General features: G+C 38.6%; 1 protein-coding gene across 1 annotated transcript in view; it reads right to left on the bottom strand.

Moving 5' to 3' along the window:
• The window catches only part of PIGN (phosphatidylinositol glycan anchor biosynthesis class N), a 103,233-nt gene that overhangs the window by 40,907 nt on the left and 37,428 nt on the right, over nt 1-24,898 (bottom strand). Inside the window, exons 13-18 of the mRNA XM_050891291.1 lie at nt 10,510-10,588; nt 8,078-8,260; nt 4,615-4,751; nt 3,463-3,562; nt 3,241-3,333; nt 1,732-1,823 (exon numbers count right to left, since the gene is read on the bottom strand). Of these exons, the coding sequence (XP_050747248.1) occupies nt 1,732-1,823; nt 3,241-3,333; nt 3,463-3,562; nt 4,615-4,751; nt 8,078-8,260; nt 10,510-10,588 (684 nt within the window). The remainder of the gene's footprint in view (nt 1-1,731; nt 1,824-3,240; nt 3,334-3,462; nt 3,563-4,614; nt 4,752-8,077; nt 8,261-10,509; nt 10,589-24,898) is intronic.

Consider the following 24,898-nt stretch of genomic DNA (forward strand, 5'->3'; position numbering starts at 1 on the left):
AGGTCCCGGACCCAATCAGCAGCAGGGCCACATTCTCCCTAGTCTACCTTTTCCTGCTGTACACTGTCTTGTTGCACTTTACATCCCACACCACATTCAACTCCAGGAGAGCTTTGGCTTTCCTAATCTATCCTGTGTATTCAGACAGCTTCTCTATGTTCCTCCTGGGTCATCTGATGCTGCTTTCACCTCCTGTATGCTTCCTTTTTATGACTCAGCTGAGTCAGGAGCTCCCTGTTTGTACCATACAAGTTTTATTAATGTACTGAAGAAGCCCTGACCTGACATATAGTGCCACTGCTCAAGAACAGATTTAATAAATGCACCTATTTCTCACTGGCACTCTAATTTCTCCCTCTTGTATGTTCTCTCCCAGCATCTCCTTATCTTCAATATCCTGAAGTGTCACATATACATATATTTTTAATTGTTGCTTCAAGCCATTTCAGCTTCAAAACTCCCTTGACAAGATTCAGACAGGCACAAACTGTTTCAGAGGTACAATGTTTCATTAGAAGAACAAATAGGAAGATGTACAGCCTAGGTAAGGTGAATGTAAAGATGTGTCAGGGAGGAAGATCTGAAGGTAATTTAATTCCATTTTGATTTCTAAGCTGTGCTTAAATGATCTAAAGAATAAAAAAACCTCAGTTTGGACCAGCAGAAATATATATATGTGTATATACAGCTGAGAGGTTGTAATATAGCCAAAGCAAATCTGTCCTGAATACTTCTAACGTGCCCAAGCATCAAGACTAAGAAGGGTTTTCAGTAGATAGATTTAAATCACAGTGAAAAATATCAAGGCAGAATGTCAATAATTTTGGAAATATCTGGGCTCATAATTCTATCTGCAGTCATATATTACTGCTCAAATCCCATATTTTACTGAGGATCAGGCACCCTGGCTCTGATGGTGCATAGTATCCTCTGCCAGACAGCAGAAGGAGCCATTGCAGTCTAGGTCAATTCAAGTTTCTCTCTGCAGTAACTACAAAGATACCACAAGCCTAATGCCTTCAGGCCAACTACCTGGATTGCATCCAGATATGAGAGAATGCTTGTATGATGAAAGAGTAGCTCACAAGAGGAGAGGCACAGATGACAGATGCACTAGAAAAAAATGTAAATCAACAACTGTAGAAAATCAGACAAGCAACACCAGAAAACGCAGAACAGAGAAGCAGAAGTGGAAAAAGACGAGACAAAGGAGACATCGAGGAAGAAGAGAGCTTTGCCTATCCTATTTGTTCTATTTCCCTGACTATCTCATCAGGTACAGAGTCTATTCAAAGACAGATTATTCAAAATTAGATGGAGGAATTCAGAAAGATGCTGTCAAAGTAAATTGCTTTTGAATAAATGTTCTTATTCACATACATCAGTACTATTTACCATGTTTGCACCCCAGTGAAGCTCCTCCTTTAATGATGACCTTTATTTTCACGTAAAATTTGCAAATTTTTGTATTGTGAGAAATGTTTCCCTTGACAAGAAATTACAGAATAATGCAAAGAGCAAATGGGTGTGGCAAAAGAATTAAAAGTCTGTTTTCATTCACATTAGTAAATAACTGAGGTCTCTATAATCATGTTCTTTAAATTCTGAATTTCAATACCTGTCTCAGCCAGCTTTCAATAATACAATTCCTCACATATATCAAAAGTAAGCCTAAATTTTGAATATCAAAGAGGGAAATAAAAAGTTTAAAGAAAAAGATGAGATTCTTACACCAGAGGAATGTTTGGTTCTCTTCCTACAACAGGCATTAAAGGAAATATTGCCAGGAGCACACACAGAAGAGTCCAGATCAATGCTCTTGTCTAAAAGAAGAAAAACAAATGGGATTTTTTTGGAGGTCATGTGGACAGACAACTGTCTAATCAGAAAAAAGTACTTCAGCGAATTACTAACAGCTACTAGCATCTCCCACAGGCAAAAAACCCCCTACATCTATCAAGAGTAAAATTAACTGAAAAAAAGGACACAGGGTCATTGGTATCACAGCACTTCAATTTAATACAGAAAAGAATCTCATTTACATAGCTGTTAAAATCCTATCAAAGACAATGAGAATTAAAGCTCAGCTTATACTTAAAAGCAGTTTCTCAAAGTGTGGCCTTCACACACATTGCAGTCGCCAGAAAGCTGATGAGTAACCTTATGGAAGAAAGGAATAAAACTAATCTCATCAGAACCTTGCAGCAGCTAACTAATCACCTATTCTCTAGCAAGATGGTAACATTTTCCAGTCTTTGAATCTGAACGCCATTTGATTTAACCACCATAATTGCCTAAGTAGTTCTCTAAATTCTTTGCTAGGAGGCAAAAAAAAACCTGTCCCAGGTATTTTACCCTAAATAAAGACATTAAGAGCTATATCACTTAAAGTTTTCGAGCTCAAGTCAGATTCAAATTCCTGAAAGGAAATTTTCAGTGCTACAAAACATCTTCTGTGTATACCCAGCTTTAAGATGAGTTACTTGATTACTCAAATACAATAAAAAAATTGTAAATAAACAAATACAAGCCTCCATCTTGACAGTTCTTGCAGAGCAAGACTTAGCAACTTGACTCCAATTTTTTTTGTTTTCATGAAAATGTTAATGTTACCCTAGAACTCTAGGTTTTAGGTATCCTATGAAATAAGAGATGTTTGAATAAACTAATGGAAGAAATGTCTCTTATATTAAAGGTTGTGCCACTTCACACCCATATCTACAAAAGTGGAGTTTTTTCCTGGGAAAAACAGTACAGAAAGCTGCCTCTGAAGAACAATGTGTGCCAGCTGATTGCAGACAATAATGAACTGACAGGTGTTTTTCAGTTATCTTCAATTTTTTTTTTTTTCAATAAATGATCATATTACTTAAATGGTGGCACTTCCACCAGTCATGCACGTCAACACTTTTGCCACTGACAATTTGATAAATGATGTGCATTTCATATGATTTTTAAGTCAAGCATTTTTAGTTATCATTAACAACAGAAAACTGATAGCTAACTCATAACTACCCCAAAATTCTTAAGCAGTCTTATTACTTATCTTGTATAACAGATCTATCCAGATCATATTAAACTCCCTTGCCTTGCTACATGCTGCCCATTACAGAGATCAGAATAAGAGCATAACTGAACCAGAATCTAAAGCGGCACCCGAAGAGACCAGTCCCAACATCCTAAGATGCAATCAGCTGTTAGCCATTTAAAATGCTCTTTTTTAGCAAAGCAACACAGTACCTTTGCTTGAACCCAGAGCTGTGTGATCACTGGCCAGCCAGCAAAGACAAGAAGACCAATAGTAAGCACAGAGCGGTAGAAAAAGCTGAAGACCTAATAAAAGAAAAATAAAATCCAACAGAAGACTGAAAAACAAGCACATTAATACAACTTACAATTCCTTAAAGAAGTAGAATGCTAGCAATGAGATACCCTGTTGATACATATGGATAAAATACTTACTAGTATTTCAATTCCCAGTGTACAAACCAAGAAGAATCCTATAGACTGACCGATATGAAGTGACAAGAGATTTGCGGCAAGGTCTTGAATAACAGGAATTCTGTTCAAAATGATGGAATAAGATAATAATTATTTTTAAAAAACAGAAATAGCATAGGATTTTACCTTTGAAGGGCGAGGAGGGGGTCAGAGCACAAGAAATGTTTCAGGTATTGCTGATCCTGCCTGCTGTTTAGAAACAGAGTGGATGATGGCCTGAGGCTCCTTCTGCCCAGTTTTACTTGATATAAAATCTACAATAAAACCCTCCAGCTTTTTCCCTCCCATTTCTGGCACATCTTTGCCTGTATTTGGACAAGCTTCAGATTATTCTTTATCCAAATTGACTCTGAGTTTATGAACACTTTTGGTTATGCTGTGCTTAATGTCCATCATAACTGATGAAACATTCAGAAGCTTTAGAGAGAGAAAAAAATCCCCAGTTAGCTTTTCCAGTGTTTTATGAGGCAGCTCATTATCTAACTGCAGTTGGTTTCATTTTCTCTGAATAATACTGAGTTGGTATCTACGGAATTGCCAGTAGATTAGGTAAGTAATAGAAATCAGAAGGTAACGAGTATTTTTGGATTTGGAGTAAAAGGAGGCCCAAACAAGACACGTTTGTTTCGATGTCAGAGCACAATCCTCAACATGACTAGCACATGTTCTCCAAAAGCAGCTGGAGTTCAGCATACTTGACACTTTGCAGGATCAGTCTATTTCAAAATTACTGAAGAAAAGGAACAACCTTTCCCATTTTACAAAAGAAGTCAGCTGCTACAGGTATTTGCCCAAGATTCTAGCACCCTTTTGCTCCAGTTATGAGAGTACTAAAAACATTTCATCTTGGAAAGACATTAATTTATTTTTGCTAACAGAAAAGATATCTTCTAGAATTGGCAGCTGTATCAGTCAGTTTGGAAACTACTCTATATGTCAAGTGAAATATAAACCAGAGTCCTCTGTAATGTCTCAGGAAGCATTTCAGGAAGCTTAATGAAATTATATCTAACTTTTTCTCCCAAACTTATGGTAAAAATTTAATCGTCAACAAAAAGGAAGCACAGACCTAGTTTTATAAAACATTCTTCGTAAAATGTGTTCTTTACTTACTCTCTCACAACTGCATACCATACTGGTACTGGCAAGAGACAGTATATGTAGTATGTCCAAGGACATGTTTGAATCAACAGGAAAAAAGCTATTATCATTCCCACAAAGGCAAAACCGTAGAAGAGAACAGTAGATTCCTGAAAAACAAATGGTTGGACAAACATTCCTGAAACAGCAATAAAATGTTTTAAACTACACACTTTTTTCCATTTGTTAGTTACACAGTAAAGCAAATGTTATTTTAACACAGCCACTCAAGCTGCCTTGTGTCTATGTACACAACTCTGGACGCTGTTTCCAGCCAGATGAAAAAAGACAACAGTAGGATTTGAAGATCTAATTCTAAATATGTCTCTACATGAGGTCCTGCAGTAAAATCTGCACAGGCAAGGCACACTTGTACAATCTGAAAGCCCAACGTATGCAATGTTATTTATGTTCAATGGATACTTGAAATCCATTGGAAGTCAGACATGCTAAGGGTCTTGGAAAAAAGTCTAAATCTTAAATTTAGATTCTAAAAAACAGACTTGGAGCATAACCTTTTGAGTTCAAGTTCCTAGCATTACGGTCAAAATGTTTAATGAAATTTCCATTAGCATGTTTCCTCCTCCTGCTTGAGACATTTGTAAGAGACCTAATTAAAATATAAAGCATTGACTCCTACTGGAAAAAAACCCAACTCTTCAGGATCTAGGGACAGCTACTGAAGTAGGCTCATGACCAACATTCCACAGGAGCCTTACTCAAAGAACATACAATTTCAAAATACAACAGAGGACTAGAGTTGCACGGCACTAAAAGGTTCCTAGCATAGCTAGAACTGTTATTACATTTAATCCTAACCTCCAACACCAGCTTTGGGCTTTTCTAAAAAAAAAAAAAAAAAAAAAGATACGAGACTAGAACATTCTCCCTATCATGTACTCTAAGAAACATGTTCTCGGACTGAGAGTGCTGTAAGGGGGAACATCAAAGAGAGAAAGGAAATTTTTAAAATGGGTAATCTCAGACAGGTAGGCTAGTCCTTAATCATCAGGTAGTAGCAATCTCTTGTTTGTGCAAAGAGGAGCATTAAACAGTCACTCTGCATCTGCCTTTTACCTGGTCATTGAACTGCTCTTCCTTATTTAGGGACATTCAGATATCAGAAGAATTACTGGTAAGGGAATATTATGTAAAAGTTTTAAATAAACAATTTTATCTTTATGTATTGCAACTTGACATAGCAAAGGCAGCTTTAGTGACTGAGCAGTCTTCAGTGGATTGTGTAGGTAATGACTGAAGACACTGTTTTCTTCTACACGAATGCCAGTTTCTTTGAATGAGTTATGTAGACAGATACGTGACTACGTTAAATATGCTGAGAAGAAAAGACATTCAGTTAGCAGTTCACACAGAAGGGTTCACATTTTTTCTGGCCCCCCCGCCACGTAACTGACATACAACTGCCTTGATCTAAACTGACAGCAAATGCAAGTTCTAAATGATTTTTAAAATAGAATTTCTGCTAAGATATGCCATTAAAGTAAGAAAAAATATGTCATATAGAAAGCTGACCTAATGCAGTTTTGTTTTATTACTTTTAAATTTTACATTTGCTGACATATAGACAGAATGAATATGTATGGATCAGATATGCACACAATATAATTTGTCATTGAATGAGTAAACACATACAATCAACATTTTATTCCATATAGAGACATAGAGTCCAATATAGTCGGTCATGCATTGAAAATGGAAACCAGATTTGCATTTTCTCTGGATATTTAAAAATAGATTAAAAGGTTAGGCTTCTTGTTAAGCGAAACAACACACTACTCTAAAAGAAAAAAAGTTTTCTTTATATGCAGCATAAGAAGCCAAAAACTTTTAAAGATGATATATACAGGATATGCAGTTTCATTATTCAGAGGCTCCTTTCAGATTTTATAAGGCTGTGCTTTGCAGAAGGCTATTTGTCAATGGTAGATTAGTTTCTCAGCAAAATTCTTTAAGTAGCTCCAATATTAGCTATAAACCAAATAACTTCCATATATGACGCATTAGCCTCACACTGTGATTCCCTAAGTATTTAGGAACGCTAAAAAAGGTTTCTACAGAAAAAGACCTTTAACTAAAACTGAGGAAAGAAAAATTCTATAGACAAAGAACTAAGAAACCTAATTTTTTTTCTACCAGTGTCACCAGCATAAATTTTGTCTTCAACAAGTAAAATCAATAGACCAAATGAAAATCTGATGTCAACTAAAAATGTGAAGTTTTTGCTTAATGTAGTTATTAATATGCCTGATACTCAGTCTATTTATTGTAATTATTTTGTTCATATCTAACATAACATGCATCTTGGATTATTTCTTCTCAGTTATTTGATGAAAGAAAACCTAAATCATTCAGTACAGCACTTATGAATATTTTCCATTTCAATTTTGTTTGATCATTTTCATTAAAGGCCAAGACTATATCATTTCAGCCAGTAGTAAAAACCTCAAGATAGCATGATAGGAATTTTCTCAGAGTAATATATTGAAGGCAGTAAAGATGCTAAGTGAGTGCTCATTCTCATTTACATTACCAAATGAAACAATTCCTTTTATTCTGAAACAAATTCTTGAAGTTTGGGAGATTTTTTCCTTTCCCCCCCCTCAAGGCTTTAATCCTTCTCTAGTGAAATGCTAGCTTTTTGCCTGTTCACCTTTTTGAGGTATCTCTTTTCCTAATGAATGACTGAAAGTAAATGAATTTCCTAGGATTTTGTACATTGTGAAAAATCAAACCATAATAACCTTGTCAAAAAGAGCTTCCTTCATCTTTGATGTCTTCTGCTGCACCCTTGCAAATCACAAAGAGCATGAGAGCAAGATGATCTGTAAAACCACAGTTCACCTTTCTATTGAAACAGGTTATACATTTTAAAAGCGCCATGATTGGACTGCACAGCTTCTGAAAACTGATTTCACATTCCCAAAGAGGACAGCAATAAAATAATTTACATGCTAATTTTTTTGGGCCTTACAGTAAAGAACAAAAATCGAAATGGAAGCCTGAAGTCTGTATTCTTCCAAACAAATATTACTACAACAGAGTGCTGACTTTACTACAATTAATGCTGAAAATTGACTTCTGGTTAAAGACAGACCCTCTAATAGTTTTAAATCACTATGTTTGCTTACACTTGCATTAGCATCTAGTAAAATGCACAGCTGTAGGAAGGAAGAAACTGAGAAAGCACAGAATTGCATACTCAGACTTACACGGCTTAGGAATACTGATCATAATAAATGGACCAAACAGTAACACTACGCAGGATTACAGTAGCTTGAAAACTCCACAGCTTGCCAGTTTCCACATGTAGTCAAAAGAAGTGGAAGGTGTGCAATTTGTCCCGCACAGAGAGAGACTGAGCATACATATAATGCTGAAAACTAATAGAAAAAATCATTCCATGTTTCCAACCTACCTTATTCTTAGTCTGGACAGTCTTGGTCAAATTGGTATGGGTCTTGATAATCACCAAAATCACGTAAGTCGTCCAGCCCACAAAACTCATTGCAATACTCAGACCCAGGAATAATCTATCGTAAGTATGGTAATAAGACAAGCCTTCCAAAGCAAGGTTAATCAGGGTTTTGCACAGAGATACCTAGGAGGCAGACAAAACATATAAGCAACAGTTTAGAATAGTGTAAGCTCCATTCCACAAATTGACCTGACAGCAATTGGACCTCAAGCAGCTCCGCCACTCTTGGCACATGTGTCCTCTCTGTGCTCAGGTATAGTGTTTTGGCCAGCACCAACTGCTGGAGTACACACTGCCTTGGACTCCTGTTGGACAAAGTCAACCACCATTTGGCTCCTTCACCATCCCCCCTGGCCACAACAGTGGTCAGATGGTGAAAGCTACACAGATAGCACACCTTGACCACCACCTACTACCAAGCATGCCACTTGTTTTTCCCATGAGCATTTGACCATATATATATTCCAGTATAAGTGACTCCCCCCAAAAACAGTCATGTGCTTCTGAAGGCACAACATTTACATAGGAAGAGGATTATGGATGCAGCTAAAACATGGTCACTCTCCACAGCCTGAAATACCCTCTTCCTGGGGTTTGATGTCCTCCATTTCAGTAGTACCTGATACACCCAGTGCTTTGCCTAAGCACCAGACGTGAATTCAGAGACTGAACTGGAGCCCACTTTCATTCAAAGCAGCTGCTTGGGGCTCTCAGGATGCAAATAATTTGGACATGAGAAGGGTTGTACCCAGTCTAATCACAGGTCCCCTTATTCAGTACCTCCACTGGGGAGACACCATGATCAAGACAGTGGTTTTTCCTACCGTGAGTGTCATTCCTTACACAGAGGTGTGCTGACCCCTGTGATTTACCCAAAGATGGGAAGCTCAACTGTGTAATTTGTGATCACAGAGGATTCTCTGGTGATTAAAAGATCTGTAAGGAAGAGTATAATAAGAAGTTGAGCATACATGATGATGCTTCTTTATATGTCCAGGTATCCAGTTGGGACTTAACAGCAACAATCAACAGAAAAAGGTATGTCAACTACTGAAGAGATCACAAGTCTGCCAATGAGCAAACTCACCCAAAATCACGTCAGTCCTGAGGATAAAATTATGAATGCATATTTGCAATGCAAAGAGATGCAAAGTTGAGGAGGCAAAGAATCATCTGTAGCCCAGCAGTAGGTAATGCACCGACCTTTCTACACTGCGATATAAGAAGCTGAGAATAACCAGGGCACAGGCACAAGCCCGATGTGTTAGTGATCAAGAGTGAACGGGGACACACGGGGCACTCAAGTGAACAAGAGGTAAAATTTATATGTAACCAACAACACAAACTCGCAGGGTCTACTGCTGAAATGTAGAAAATGTCTCCTATGAGTAAACGTGTGACAGCCAAGTAGTAGTATTAGGAAACTAAAAAGAAAACCTGCTCCCACAGCAAAATAGATCCATTGATTTAAACTGAGCTATTTCCAATTTACAATGAGGTAAATAAAAAGGCACAAGGTATAAAATAGATTTAGCTGTCCTGTGCATAAAATAGTAATTTATTACCCTGAGAAACATATTAGGGAAAAAGAACTGAATCCTAACACATAATGGAATTATTCTTCCACGCATCTGGCAGGTTAAATGTAATCTAACATATTCAACTTTTTCATGTACTTTTTAACACAAAAGTCAGTGATCAAACTAAACCTGTTAAAATGAAAGACTTCTTTGTATCATTTAGCTCCACAAATTATTTCTGTGAATGTCAGAATACAAGGACTGGTGAACTGCACCCATCGAGTACCCTGTTGCACAGGGAGTGGTAGCAAATGCTTAGGAAAGTAATACCGGAACTGGGAAGTACAGAATGATTCCACGTACGGCTGCCACTCTCTGACAAACTGAAATGTGAAATTAAAAACAAGAACAGTTGGTTCAGGTAAAAGAACAAAACAAAACAGGATCTACGATGGAGCAAGACATCATACTTTTTTTCATGCAACTAGCAGCCTAAGAAGTGTGAACACAAACTACATTCCTCAGTTTCTCTCTCAATTTACCCTTTTCTACAGTGGAAAATAAAAACTTACACTGTATGTTAGTATACTATGGAATGGTAACAAACAGTTTAAGAAGTATGAGAAAAAATACAGCAAGTCAGTATTATTCATTAGAACTGATGTCAAAATGCAAAATTTTTGAGACTTACAGTGGGATTTTATTTGTGTTAATAAGTGAGACATCCATCATAAGGAAAGAAAAAAGTTTTATTTCCCAGTTTCATTTCAAGTTAAACAAATCTAAATATTTACATATAATAGAAGTTCCTGTAAAAGGTTTCTAGAAGGCATATAGCAAAAACAGACTTACCGCTTCATCGTACTTCTGCTGCTGAATATATAGTCTTGTTTTCTTTAAAAAGTTGATCTGTTCAGAATCAGAAAGTGGTCTGTACAACAATATAAAGAGATATTAACGTTTCTTCTTTTCACGAGCAGAGGAAGAGGCAGAAAAAATTAACTTTGTAATAAAAAAATTACTCTGGAATGAAACATACCAAAATATTCTGAACTTCATTAGAGGTAATTAGGTAACTGGAACTAATCCATTCCTCTACATTCATCTTCACACTTGTGTCAACATCGCTGCTGTCTAACTTATCCCAAGATCTATCCATTAAGACACGTTTCTTTTATGTAGGTGTTCCCACCTGATACTGCTGAAAATTATCTCCCTTGTGTGTTATTATTGACCATTGCTCTGGACAAGAAGCACTGCACACACAAGAATTATTGATAGGTGGCTGTAAGCAGTTCATAAGCCTGTCAGCATAGGATGAATTGTTCAGGTTCCACACTAACAGTAGATGAAGCCTAGCAATCTTCTCTTTGAAAAATGAGAGCTTGTCTCCTGTTACACAGGGAGCTGTTAGCAGAGTCCCCAGAGCAGGGGATAACGCAGTTACCTGGCTACACTGAGGTCAGCAATAAAAATCTCTTTGATTTTAATGAATTTGATCATCAACCTAAATAACAGCTACAATTCTTCCCTTACAGAAAGTAGCAACATGCAGAAACAAGCCAGTCAATCAACCTCCACCAAACGAAGAAGGAAGGAGCCATTTTTCCTGTACCATTTTTATTCCAAGTTAAGGACAGCAGCAGGCCAGAGGATCCCAGGCTTACCCTGGGCCAGTTATAAGTCACAACACAGCCACTGTCACTCTAGGCACCACAGGCAAACTGTCACGGGTCACAACTTTCTGATAGCTGATGAACACATACAGCAGTTTTCCTTCACACCTTCCACAACACTGCTGTGGCACAGCATCATCTCCTCAGCATCCCCAGCACATGATGGCCCAGTTGCATGCCTCCTTCCCGTGCCTCATACACAACCACCAACTTCACCTTTCAGGCTGTGCCAAATCAGGACCGGCCCTGGGGTCTCATTCGTACTATTGAAATCAGCAGCAATCACCTGTATGGTCACTCAGCTGAACCACAGGGGCACGTCCCGATCTTACGCAACTACTGCATGGAAACGCTCATTCCTGCAGCTCCCAAACACTTGGGAACCACTCCTGCCTACAAACCAGAAGCAGTCGATACATCATCAACACCACATATATATCATCTTTTGAGCCCTGATATATATTGAAAGGATTCTGTGCCTGAACAATCTGAAATTTTATTACTAATAACATCCTGGTATATTTTGATACTGTTTCCTTGAGTTCAGAGCACAGCAGTATTGTGCAGGAGTCTTCTAAAAGACTGGATAATAGGAGCAGCAATGTATCTTACTTTTGAGAAGAGTAAATGAAATAACTGTATTAAAAAATGTTTGATTCTTTTCAATCTAGAAAAGAATCGAAGGATGGTATCTATAAACAGGTAGGAAGAGAGAGGTCCCGTGGAAAAGGAAAAAGGGAGGAAAAGATGACAAAGTGATGGTAAGTGTTTGACCACCTTAGGTTTGGGGAGAGAACAGAGGATTTTAGAAAACAGAGTTGAAAAAATAGCAGAGTGAATGCTGGTTGTTCCTGCACCTTCATGACACATCCCTATGAAAGCCAACCTTACAGCTCCACAGGCCGAGGGCTACCAGCATGCAGCCAGCAAGCGCGCACCAAGGCTGATGATGACTCAAGTTAGAATCAATTCTTCAAACGGGCGAACCAGACCCAAGTACTGCCTCGAGGAAATCTGTAACCCTCAAGTTTTGCTAAGTTTTTTGGCAGGAGAAAGGGAGGAAAACACCAAACCAAGGTGGGAGTTTTCACCATGTGTAGAGATTAACAGGAGGCAAAAAGGTATCTTAGCTTTTAGGGAAGGATTTTTAAAAATCTGGAATAAATATTAAGCAGCTTTATTTAGGACTTAAATACATCCAAGATGTTCCTATGTTCACTGTCTTATTTTTATTGTTTTACAAATACTATTTTCTGTGGATTTTATCCTTGTCACATTCAATGCAAATTTTTAATAAGCTAAAATTATCGTTCACTTTACATCTTTAGTCATTTAGCTATAAACCCCTTAATTATCTTTTTAGTCTCAATGAATCATTTTATTATTAATGAACAATAGTCTTTACCTATTCCTTCTTAGATGACAGCACCTGGGATCTCTGTACATGGATGGTGTAACAGAATAAATGGGGTTTTTAAACAGTAAAGCTTCAGTAAGTCAAATGCAGAAGGCAATTATTTTGTCAAATGGGGTTACCATTAGCAGGTGCATTGTTAATTTTCAATAGCTAACATCTAACACACATTTTACCTTATTTCCATATGCATGCTTTTCAAGATGCTGAATTACAATTGTCTACAGATTATTTTTGTAAAGTTTATGAATTCCACCAGAAACTAAGGACCGTTCATATATAACTGTATCAAAATGCAAGTTTGGTCCTGAATGCAAGGGTTGATCGTCATCTTAAGATATTTTTTACCTCTGTATTAAGCAAAAACTCAAAGAAGTGATCTGAGAATTTTTGCATCTCACACCAGACTAGAAAGAATAGCTACCAAATATGCTGATTATCTCTCAGTTAAGGAATGGGTATAATTCACCATAGGCAGCTTATCATCCATTGAGGACCGTGATTCACTTCCTAAAGCTGACAAAGTAGATGGGAGATTTAAAAGGAGCCCCTTGCTAGATGTAGCAGAAAGCATAAAAAGACAAAGCTGAGCCATGAACAGAAGTGGAAATTTTTCTACAGAAAGAAGCCAGGAACTTCAGAAATTGTGATTCTATAAAACCTACAAGACTCACCAAACAACAAAACCACAAGGAAAATTTAAATCTGAAGTTAAAGCTTGAACTATTCTTAGCAACACTTAATTTTAACTTAAACTATTTAAGAGGTTTCAAATACAAGACAGATAGTGTTAGAAAAGAATAAACTGATCAAAGTTATTTCCCTATGTTTTAGTGTGCAACGTGCCAGAAGCACTACTAGTATGTCAATGTATTCTCAAGGTCACTTAATACACACATCCATGCAATTAATATTAATAGTACTGAAGTGAATTTACTGATCATTATTAGAAAGATACTGAACTCTATAAAGAAAACTAAAGTATGTATGCATACACTCCCCCTGCTACCCATCACCAAAATCCACTTCTATCAAATTCCAGATGAATAGTCTTGACTAGTAAAATCAAAAGTCTTGTTCCATAACAGAAAAATACTTGTCCTATTAAATAACAAACACACACAAAGAGAATTCAGTCAGTGGACTCAACTCTGTCCTCCTATTCTTTTCTTGAAAGTATTGCAAAACACATGCACTGTAAAGCGTAGTACTCTGAGATTTAACTTAAAAGAAAAACCAAGAACTCTATGGTCACATATATTATAAACATATATGTATTCACAGTATCATCAGAATTCTGAGGACTTAAGATTATGATGGTGGTTCCAGAAGAGTAATTCTGTTTTTCACAATGGCTGTCAGAGATTAACTTTCTAGTTCCAGACAGAAATCACAGCTTTATCCATGAATAAACATAATTAATTATGAAACAAAACAATTGGGCTAATCATGCAAGTGCTTGTAAACTATCCCTTCTGAGATGTTAACTACCCTTGTCATAAGTATACCTGACAAAATTAATCTTTCCAACACATCATTCACGCTTCATATAAACTAAGCTATTTGACAGCACTAACAACAAGACTGTGATGAAGCACGTTCACCATAGCAATGTCAAGGGGACCTCTCTTTGGCCAATGAGTCTTGTTTATCATCACACTACAGAAATTACCATCCCCAACGGCACAGGTAGCATGCTGCAGCCAAACTATGAAATAAAAATCTTGGAACAGAAGGAGATGTCTTGCAAATACATGTGTATCCACCACTGCTAGTTTGTTAATTTTATTATGCCTCGTTATTTGGGTAATGATTTATAGACATTTTATTGTACAGTATATTTTCCAGAATTCTACCATAAAAAGTAATCCCTTAGGATCTGTAGTAGTTTAACACTTAAAACGCTGCAGATTTAATAATGAAAGTCAAGGAAGCATCACAGACCTGCAGATGCAATGTACAAAGAGAAGGGCTGAGACCTTTTCCTAGCTCACTGTCAGATGAAAACAAATTTAATTCAGCTGCTTCACTCCAAACACACACAAACTCCATGTACCTGACTATTGTCAGCTCATGCACATCTACACCCTTCTATCACTGCCTTTTCACTCTCCCCATCAGAAAAAAAAAATACTGTGCATCCTACAACCCTTTAAGAGTGGCAAGATTTGCAGAAGACATAGTGATCACATTTCTATGACCCATATTCAGCAGCAGATCAGAAGTAGCTGCTCAGCAAACTTCAGTCTTCTAACTTTTCATACTGGCTGTTTAGGGGATGGGGAGAAAAGGACCAACTCCTCCTGTTGATGCAAAACTAAAAAAGCTAGAGGATAAGGATATACATCCCTTGAACCTTGTGACAGCCCTAAGATGGAGCAAGGCCATCTGAATAAAACCTGCTAGGATTTTGTATGGGTTACCTTCTCCTGAACACCACGTAAGGCAGACCTTCTCACCTGCTTTGCTATGAAATTTCTAACTCCAAAATTGTTAGCAGTAAAAGAGGCATCAGACTACCACTGTCCAAACAACTCCAGCAACCTCTTTTGCCAAAAGGCTGAGCAATCACAGGTTCTTGTCCTCTTCTCCAGAAAGAAGATCCCTGGCATCTTAGTAACTTGCAGCCTGAAAGAAATCGCCCAGGTTAACGTTGCCCCTCTCGCCATGAAGCTCTTCCACTGGCACCATCCTGCAGAGCATCCCAGGAATCTGCCACCCACCCCTGTCCCCCTGCCACTTGGACGCTGAGGGGCACAGGTGCCAGCGCCTCTCTGCTCTCACCATGGGAGAAAACTACCAGCAAGAGAAGCAGCTGAATATGTTCAAACTCTGTTACCACCCATCCCTCTGTGAGAGGGCCATACTAAGGAAGAAAGATGGCTTCCAGTCCAGCAATTCTGCAATCAGCTGAAATAGTACTTGCAGGACCCACTATTACTGCTTTGATCCACATCACCACTGCCGGCAAAATGGCATCTTGAAAGTGCGGATGTAAGACTGGCCCGATGTTTTTGCAGGGCTGCTACTCAAAAGTCATACAAATAATCGAACAACACTTTTTCAAAGCCTTTTTCAGAGTGGCAACAGCCTTCAAAAACAAAGTCAGTCTCCCATGAGAGCTGCCTTCAAACATTCCCATCGTACAACAGAGACAGCACCTCAGAAAGCATTAGGTGGGTAATGGGCAAGTAGACACACAGATCTTGCATTGAACGCTATTAATTTAGCAGAAACACGATTGCATGCTTATTCCTGCTCTATATCAAATTCATCCCAGTTAGCAACCCATGAGTGCAGAGACTTGATATTAATGATAGTGCAATCACAAACTAGCCTAACTTTATTGTTCTGTTGTTTCTTTTGAAGGTATGGTACACAGCCTTGTAGGAGCGGAATGAAATGCACAATATAAAACCTTCCCACTTCTCCATCAACAGGAGAGAATCATCAGAAAGAAAGTGAATGGCAAGTGATGCAAAGTCATGAGTTCATTCAGCAAAACGTGGAAAAATTGACCAAATAAATATTTAAAAAAATCAAAGTCTGGAACCATGATGTTTACTTTCTGTTGAACTTGCTGTGCAGTACAGAGTACATGATACTGCTATCGGCAATGATCAGGAAAAAAAAAATGTGCTACAGTTCTATGGACTTTACCAAATTACATATTTACATGAAATTTAATAGGCAGAAGCTGATTTTTCCCATTTTCAAAATGTGTTCGGTTCCAGTTCTTTAGATGCGCCTACTCAAAAGAAAGAACTGTTTTACTGTATCTGCCAAAGACAGACTGAAAGCACATACTATGAGATATAGAGGCAGTCTTTTGCATATGTTTTAGTTTTGATCAAAGAGTGAAGTTTCAAAGATTAAACAATTTGGTGGGTAACTCAGTGATCCTTAAGCTGTTTAGATGGCCTGAATTTTAATCGTTTATTAAAATGTTTTCAGATAAGCTACTAAAACAGGCAAGTCCTATGAAACTTGATTTTCATAATTCAGAAGCAAGATGCCTGTAGTTTACAGATAAAAAAATTACAGCGATGTTTTTAGTGTGCTAAAGCTGTGCTTTTTTAAAGAAAAGGCACCCCACACAAACCTACACTAAAGGGTTTATTACAGTTTCTTAAAGCCCAGGACCCTCAATATTCCCTATCCCAACTTGATCTACTCTCTTTTCTCCTGCTGTTCCACTGCCAGGAGTTTCAGTCTTGGAGTGCCTAAATTTCAAATAGGTTTTTGTGTTTCTGGATTTTCTGACTACTGAGTTAGGCTGTAAATCAGCCAGTCTAGCTGTAGGGTTGTACTCAGTTATCTTCACAATTTTTTTTCTTTTAAGAAGCATTAAAAAGCACCGCTGCATGCATCAGGCACTCCAAAAGAAAGAAAAGGAATAAAAGCCAGTAAGAGGCTCCTGTTTTAAGTTCTGAGGTTTTTGTTCTTTAAAGCATAATGAAATGAAGTGAGAGGATACACACCTCCACAGGCCAAAGACAGCAAAAAGCATCTTTACTGACACATTGCAAAAACCTACCAGTACATGTATACTTTTGTATTCAGATTTACAAATATGCAAAGGAGGAAACAGCAGGACACCAGTGAAACCGCAGGAAGTGGTCTGACTGCTAATGGTCTAATCCTGGACTGTCAAATTCTGGGAATTAAAATAGTCTTCTAATTTCCACAAATCAGCGTCCCTGATGCAGCATATTCGCATATTCAACAGCAAAGTGCCTTAGGATATTTATGTAAATCCTTTAGATAGCAGAGATGAGAGAAAAAGGAGTGGGCAAGCTAACTGCCAGCTGCCAATTCACTAAACAGAGAAACAACTAAGATAACTGGGCTGCACACAGCAGATTTTTCATGCAAACTACTATGGCAAGAGCTGCGGACAACCAGAGGCCAGGAGGGAGGAGGTCACGCTCCGAAGCGGTCCCTCCGGCCTGCTCAAAGCAGAACTGAAAAGCTGGATGCAGGGACCTAGCAGGGGCAGGGGTTTTGCCTGAAGAGCCAGCAGGACATGATGCAGTAGCCTTGGAAAGGGAAACTGCTTAACAGGGAAGATGAAGATCCTTGAAAGAAAGGAAACACACCATTTTTAAAGTCTCTTCTATTTCAGTACTGTAGGGGACATGCTGACTCTAAATGCCCTACCTATGCTGTAAGTCAGCCCTGACCTCTGCAAAATGTATGATGATTTATGTCATACATCGAGCTGGATCTAGATATCTGCAGTGTTGTGGCTACGTAGTGTTGTGCCACAGGTCCTCTTCTGCTCCACAATCCTACATGCCAACCTAAACTGTAGTGACCATTTTCCAACCCGTTGCATCCGGAGCAGGCAGCTTGTGCTGTATTTGGGCAGGTACCTAATAGCTGGGCCCCAGGGCCACCAAAACACATGTTTGGGCAGGCCCCCCCACTGATCCTGACCAGGAGACCATCGTATATCAAGGAGTCAGTGATCCACGTGACAGATAACCTGAGTAGGCCCAGACCCGTGCTGCCCGTCCAGTGTGGCTCCAGGCTGTGCTGCACAAATCCTTGGCCGCAGGACAAACCCAGCCAGCTTGTAGTAACCGAGGAGCCTGCAGGCAGCTCCCACTCCGTACCAGCGGTTACGCTGCCTGCCTGTCCTCATCTTTATCTAGAAGTGCAGCAAGAAGTTCTCATGTGAACCTCCATTCTGTTTGACAGTAGAAATTATTACTAGAGTTGATTCTTGCAAGAAAATCATATAGTAGCTTAAATGACCAAAAAGAGGGAACCTCTCCACAGACAGGATCTGTGCAGCACCGTGGGAAAACCCATCCGGGCTCCATCTGATGCTGCACGAATGCAGGGTACCCAGCACCTGAAGGGATGTACGATTTACTTACTATCCATAGTCGTCTTTTTATCTTATTAAAACAACTATTTTATTAAGCTATTTGTTATTGGGCCTTTCTTACTGAGATCCAGAAAGAGCCCTGCACTGCCTCTCAACTCATGACCCGGTGCAGAACATCCTCTGCCCACCCCATCCTACCACCTGCCTGTACACCCTCCCTCACCCTCATTGCATGAAGCCTCACAAATTCCAAGAAAAGGCCAAAGGGATTTATACAAGGAAATAGAGAAATACACATAGATCTTGTGATATTTTATCTTACACATTAGCCTCTTAGCTCCTTCTAAAGACCTCACCTACTTCCTACTTGATAGTAAATCCAATTATGCCTGGTCCTCCTGTGCAGAAGTTGCTGCCAGTAACCTTTTCATGTACAAACGAAAAGCTCCTGAGTGCACTGCTGAAACCCGAGACCAGCAGGATGCCTGCTTTCTAAGAGGATTGCCTCCTTCCTCAGCAGCGTTTAGAACAGGGCGCTTCAGACACAGCCTATTTACTGAAAGAGAAGCTGACATTTTTGCCAAAGAACATGTATTTTATAGCACAGGCGCTGATTTCTCCCTAAAGTGATAATACATCTACTGTTCAATCAGTCTTTTTTAAAAATAATATGAAGCCATTATTTCCATTTGAGCACTTTTGTCTCTACAGCACTGCATTTCTACGTTTTGTTCACATGTATATACACAGGTTCCGAAAGCCAAGGGCGGACGGGCGAGGGCTGCCAGTCTGCCTCCCCAACACCAAGAGGCTAAAGGTGCCCATACTGGCCTGCTTGTACCAGCTGCCCCAGAAGCAGGCTGATGGCTAGATTCTCACCTGGTAACACAGTGGGGACAAAGTGGAGAAAGGAAAAAGCTGGCTGCCTTTCCAGGGTTCACTAGAAGTTGACAGAAGCTGCTGTACCTCACTTTTGACCACGGAATAAAGGGGCTGAAATGTCTTACCTGATAAATCAGTGTCTCTGCTAAATCAAGGTACCTCTGGAAACACAAAGTATTCAGACAAATAGACAGGGAGAGTAATCGCTGTTAGAAATACCCTTCCCTGCTGCAGTAGCTTCACCCTTTCCTCCTGACATTCAATTCTTAATGTTTGCTCTTACAAGGCATTATCACATGTATCACAAATATCTCACATACTAACGTATTTAAATAAATGCCATTTATTTAAACAAAACAAGAACAGGATGCTTCAAAGGATGTACTATGTTACTAAGGATGTTTACTGACATCTTAAGGGACTCTGCCCCACTTTATGGTGGAGGAGAAATCACTTATTTCACTTTGCTCCAAATGTCAATTTTGTAGAAATACCTATTATTTAAGTTTTGAAAGGCCATCAGACAGAGGGAACAATGTAGTGCTGTATCTCCAGTCGTCAGAGAAAGGAAGAAAAGAGAGGTATTTGTGCAAATGGCATGTCTTTGAAGTTGCTGTACATCTTCAAAGACAGTCTACATTACGAAAGAACTATTTTCTTTTCTATCACCATGACAAATACATGATGCACAATTATGTGGAAAGACTCAGTCTACATGATTGATACTTCCTTGCAGCAAATCCATGCAAATGTTTAAGGGAGTTATATCTCAGTTCATATTGGAGGGTAGAGGAAAGGGAAAGAGTTACATTTTCATACAGTGAGGGAGAGGCACATTTTTATTAACTAGCTGTACGGTGCACATTAAAAATGCCGTGACTTTCTATATAACTATGCAAGTTATAACTTGATTATACACACAAAAAATATGTATTTGGGATGATTAAAATGTAGTATTCAAACAATTAAGTTACTTTAAAAATGCAGCATCAAGATAGTACGGAATTTTTTCATATATGAGAAGATACAATCTTGACTTTAAGATACTTAAGCTGTTTCCTGTTAAAAAAACCCTTATTGACATAAACTGCTCAAGACATTCGACAAAAAAGCACAGCTAGTGGAAAGCAAGCACTGATTATAATTCAGCTGCTCATCTCTTGTTTTTTGTATATGGTTCTTAAACTACTGTTCCTGCCATCTTACTGTGAGGCATCAGAACCTGAACAGCTGGAAGCACAGTCTTCCCTGAAAGGACTGTATACACCAGGGATACATAAAAAACACTCCTGTGCTTTTGTGTAATTTAGTATCTTAAATCTCTAGTACCTGTTGGGATAATCAAATTGCATTAATTGTTTAAGAGGATTTTAGTGCAACAACTGATGTCCCATCTACTCACCTCACTGCAATGGTCCTCCTGCTACTCCTGGTAGGATTACTTTCACAGCCCAGAGATGCCAACTTTGGGAATGCTTTTGCAACAGTAGCATCTGGCCTTTTGGCACACTCCTCTTCGAACTGTGCCAGCTCTGCAGTTGCCTTAAGGTACATCAAATGGTCAGAAAGCTAGAAAGATAGTTCACTACCCTGGACATCAGTTTTCCTCCGTCAGCAATCTTCAGATTTGTCCTCCCTCACTCTTCCTTCAAAGCATCTGGCATCTTGGTACCTGCCTTTCTTACACATAAAGGTCAAAGCATTGTGCCTACATCTCAGAATCGTGATAAGAAAAGCCTCTGATTTTGCTAAGCAAGTAATTTTTGAAAAGTCTTTCATAGCTGGGAAAAAAAGGCAGGGAGCGGAAGGAAGTGGGAAGGAAACTCATTTCAGACAGTAAATCCCTCCAGGTATCCAACTGGAATTGCAGATAAGTATTCTAAACAATTATTCAATATCAGCCTTGCAGGTATCTTGCATACAAGCAAGGGACGCTCTTCTGCTCTTGCATATTCATTCCCCTGGGCACAAGCTGTGCAACCTTGCCCTGCAGAATCAGCAGACACTTGCAGCTGAGCTCTTTCTGAAAAGTATTCCCAACAGTTTCACAGGTAGTGTCAAGATACGCTTTTACACAGATTTGTTCCTTGATGAAGGCACTTTGACAAAATGAAAATGGCATTACTGGCAGCCAGACACACCCTTATTAATAGATACAGCTACCCACATTCTAATCTGCCTCAAACCCGGTCAAGTAGACACTATTGAAGTTTCCATCACACAACACAATGATCAGTTCCATTCTCCTCATCATTATACACTTGACAGATGGATTTCAGAGAGAGGTACAATTTAGATCCAAGTAGGAAAGGGCACATTTCTAATGGCCTCCTTCGTTCCCTGCCCGTTGTGTCAGCCATGCTTCTACTAGGGACGAGATTCCCTGTGGAAATCAGAAGTCTTATATCAATCAGAGAAACTTTCTCTGTTGCCAATGTTGTGTAAATAAGGAGTAAAAATAGGCTTGTTATATATATATATAAACTAGCTTAATGCTTTTGGTGCAATATAGTCAACATACCACTCAACACTAGTTTTTAAGTCATTGCATCTGAAGATCATGAATAGTTTTCTAGTCACTTGGTAATAAAACATTTGAAAATCAAGCTTGGAAACAGGATTTCCCCCACAGGATATTAAAACAAACCTTTTAATGCTATTTCTGGCTGAAAAATTAAGCTGATGATAAGTTGTAGTTTCTACAGAACGCATTATTTGTTAATGTATTCCCCCCCTCCTGGCTGAAAAATTAAGCTGATGATAAGTTGTAGTTTCTACAGAACGCATTATTTGTTAATGTATTCCCCCCCTCCCAGATAAACACATCTTCAATAGTAATTGTATCAACTTATCTGAAACCAGAATGTCTCAATCTGAAATGTTAGATTCAGATTTCTTCTGGAACTCTTAGCTATGTTTCTGTTACACAGACTCTATTCAACTACACCATTTAATCTAAATACTTTAAGAAAGGCAATTCTTAGAGATATCTTCGTTCGTTTTCAGGTTATCAAGATGCTGTAATATAAAAAAAAAATCTGTAATATTCCAAAACAGAATATTTATATTTTAAATTTCTACATAAACTTGATGGTCCCAAAGCACTTCAGACATGAATTACGCTTCACTAACCTCCAATAAACAAGGAAGGAATAAAGCATTATGCTGGAGCACACACTTTCTGAGCTTCAAGTTACAGATTTCAGGCACCAGAAGGATGAAAAAAGGATATAACCCCCTTGTACAACTCAAATCAATGAACAGTGGTGGAAGAAGTTGTTCTTGTCTTAATGAAAGGACAGTAGTGCCTAGCGGAAACACAGCACAGAACTGCGCTCAGCTGCAGCAGTGGACAAGGCCAACCATAGATTAACACAAATTAGCAGGCAAACCTTCCATTAAACCTGGGCTGACAAGTCCAAATAGCGTATAGCTGTGCAGAAATGCAATCTCCATACCATTACCAATTACTCTGAAACGTAGCACAGTATAGCAAGAGATCTCTTGCTCCAGATACAGGAGTAAGCTGTCCCCAACTTTGCCTTTTTAACTTCTCCTGAAAGAAGTAGAGTAACTGTACCCTTCTATACCCTTTTATCTACCACCAAAAAACTAGTGTCACAGTAAAGTCAGCAGAAGGGGGTACATGCCTTTCCCTCAGTATCTCACTCTGATTCAAGCAAAATTTTTTCGAAGAACTGATGAGGATTGCCTTACACTAATGCATCAGATCATGACCTGCAGCTGAAGCTCAGGCTTGCATTCACTGCTCACACACAGTCAGTCACCTCCACGTAAAGGAGGGGATAGATCTGCAGACAGGTCATGTCTAAAACTACCTCAGGTTTTCCTTCAGTTCCTGCAAGCTGGAGCACTAGGAAGTTACTCATCTGCTTAAAAATAAGTTGGTGTTCAACCACTTCATCCCAACTATTAGTAACTGGTTGGACAAGGCCCCTTGGTAGCTTCCCAGACATGGGCCAAGTTTTGAAAGTCAAGGAAAGTGGTGAAGACTAATTAGAATCTGGCCAAACTCCCCTGCCACAGCACACTGTGGATGAGTATTTGCATTAATGTGTGACCATCTGTGGTATGGGTCTTTTTTTGTTTTCCTAGAGTGAAAATAAACAATGTCATCTTGAGGAACCAAAGAAAGTCTTTACCCATACAACATGCAAGCACAGGCACCTTTTGTAAGGTAATTCACACATCCAAGGAATTATTTTGGTCTCATACAAAAACCTTTCCTGGAAGGACCATTAACCCAAATTCTGATTCAGAAAAGTTTTAAGAATACCTAAAGAAAGTAAAATAAATTTATTTTTGCAACGGACCATACCGAAAGTAACAACATATTCATACCAAGTTTTAGCCATATTTCTGAAGTGATAAATGTCTTGGGCATTTCCACTTAAAACAATTCAACATATCAAAAAAAAAAGAAAGACACTAGTCCATAAGGCAATCAGTAACATTTAGTTCCTTTAAAGATAAATTTAACATTAAGAAAAACACATCCTATTTTACAGAATCAGTCTTATTTCTTGGGGAAAAGTAAAATTTAAACAAGAGCTGTGAAATCAAACTAACAGTCTTTCCCTACAGAATCAAAGATGATGGACCATCCTTTCCATATGGCATTTTTGTTCCATACAGATCAGTAAATTCTTTGATAATGCACCTGTCATTCTTAATCAGAATTTGATCTAAAACATTCATTATGTACCCAAGATTGACTTGACTTATGCCTCAGAGACTGTCTTGAACCCTTCCCTTTGAAGAAGCTAGTGATATAAAATAACACAGTAAATCTCTGTTCAGAAAGACAGCAATCTTATTTAGCAATTAAACATACTTCACAGGAAGAGATTCAAGTACTTTTTACCACTCCTATGATTTAAAGATCTTAATTAACATCAGTTTTATTTCCCAAAGGAAAACAGCTGCTCTCGGTGACAAAGCGTTTTTGGAACACTCCACAAACTGAAAGCTAAACTGAACAGTATCACATGCACCCATAGCAAAGCTTTCAAAAATGTTTTAGGGGGGGAAGAAAAAGGAAAAAGCAGCTTTAATTGGATAAGACTGAAGGGTGAGCGGGTCAGTAACTGCTCCACACACTAGAACACAGAGCTCGCAGATAGACAAATCACTACAGAGACTTCTTCAACAGCCCTGGAAACACTAACAATAGGCAACACAAATTCTAAAGATTTTGAGCTTCTTTTCTGGATGCAAGGTGTTTTGTTTGTTTTTCATCAGATTTTAAGTCACAGAAGAAACAATTCTTAGTTCAACTTTTATATATATATAAACAAGAACAGATTGTATTTCCTGACCCTATAGGGACTTACATCTCCCAAGGAATGCTAAAAGAATATAGCAAAAAAAAAAGTCAGTGAAAATTACCATGCAGTCTATATATAGCTATAT

The sequence above is a fragment of the Gymnogyps californianus genome, chromosome 2 (genome assembly GCF_018139145.2).
Source record: "Gymnogyps californianus isolate 813 chromosome 2, ASM1813914v2, whole genome shotgun sequence".
Taxonomy (NCBI): Eukaryota; Metazoa; Chordata; class Aves; order Accipitriformes; family Cathartidae; genus Gymnogyps; species Gymnogyps californianus.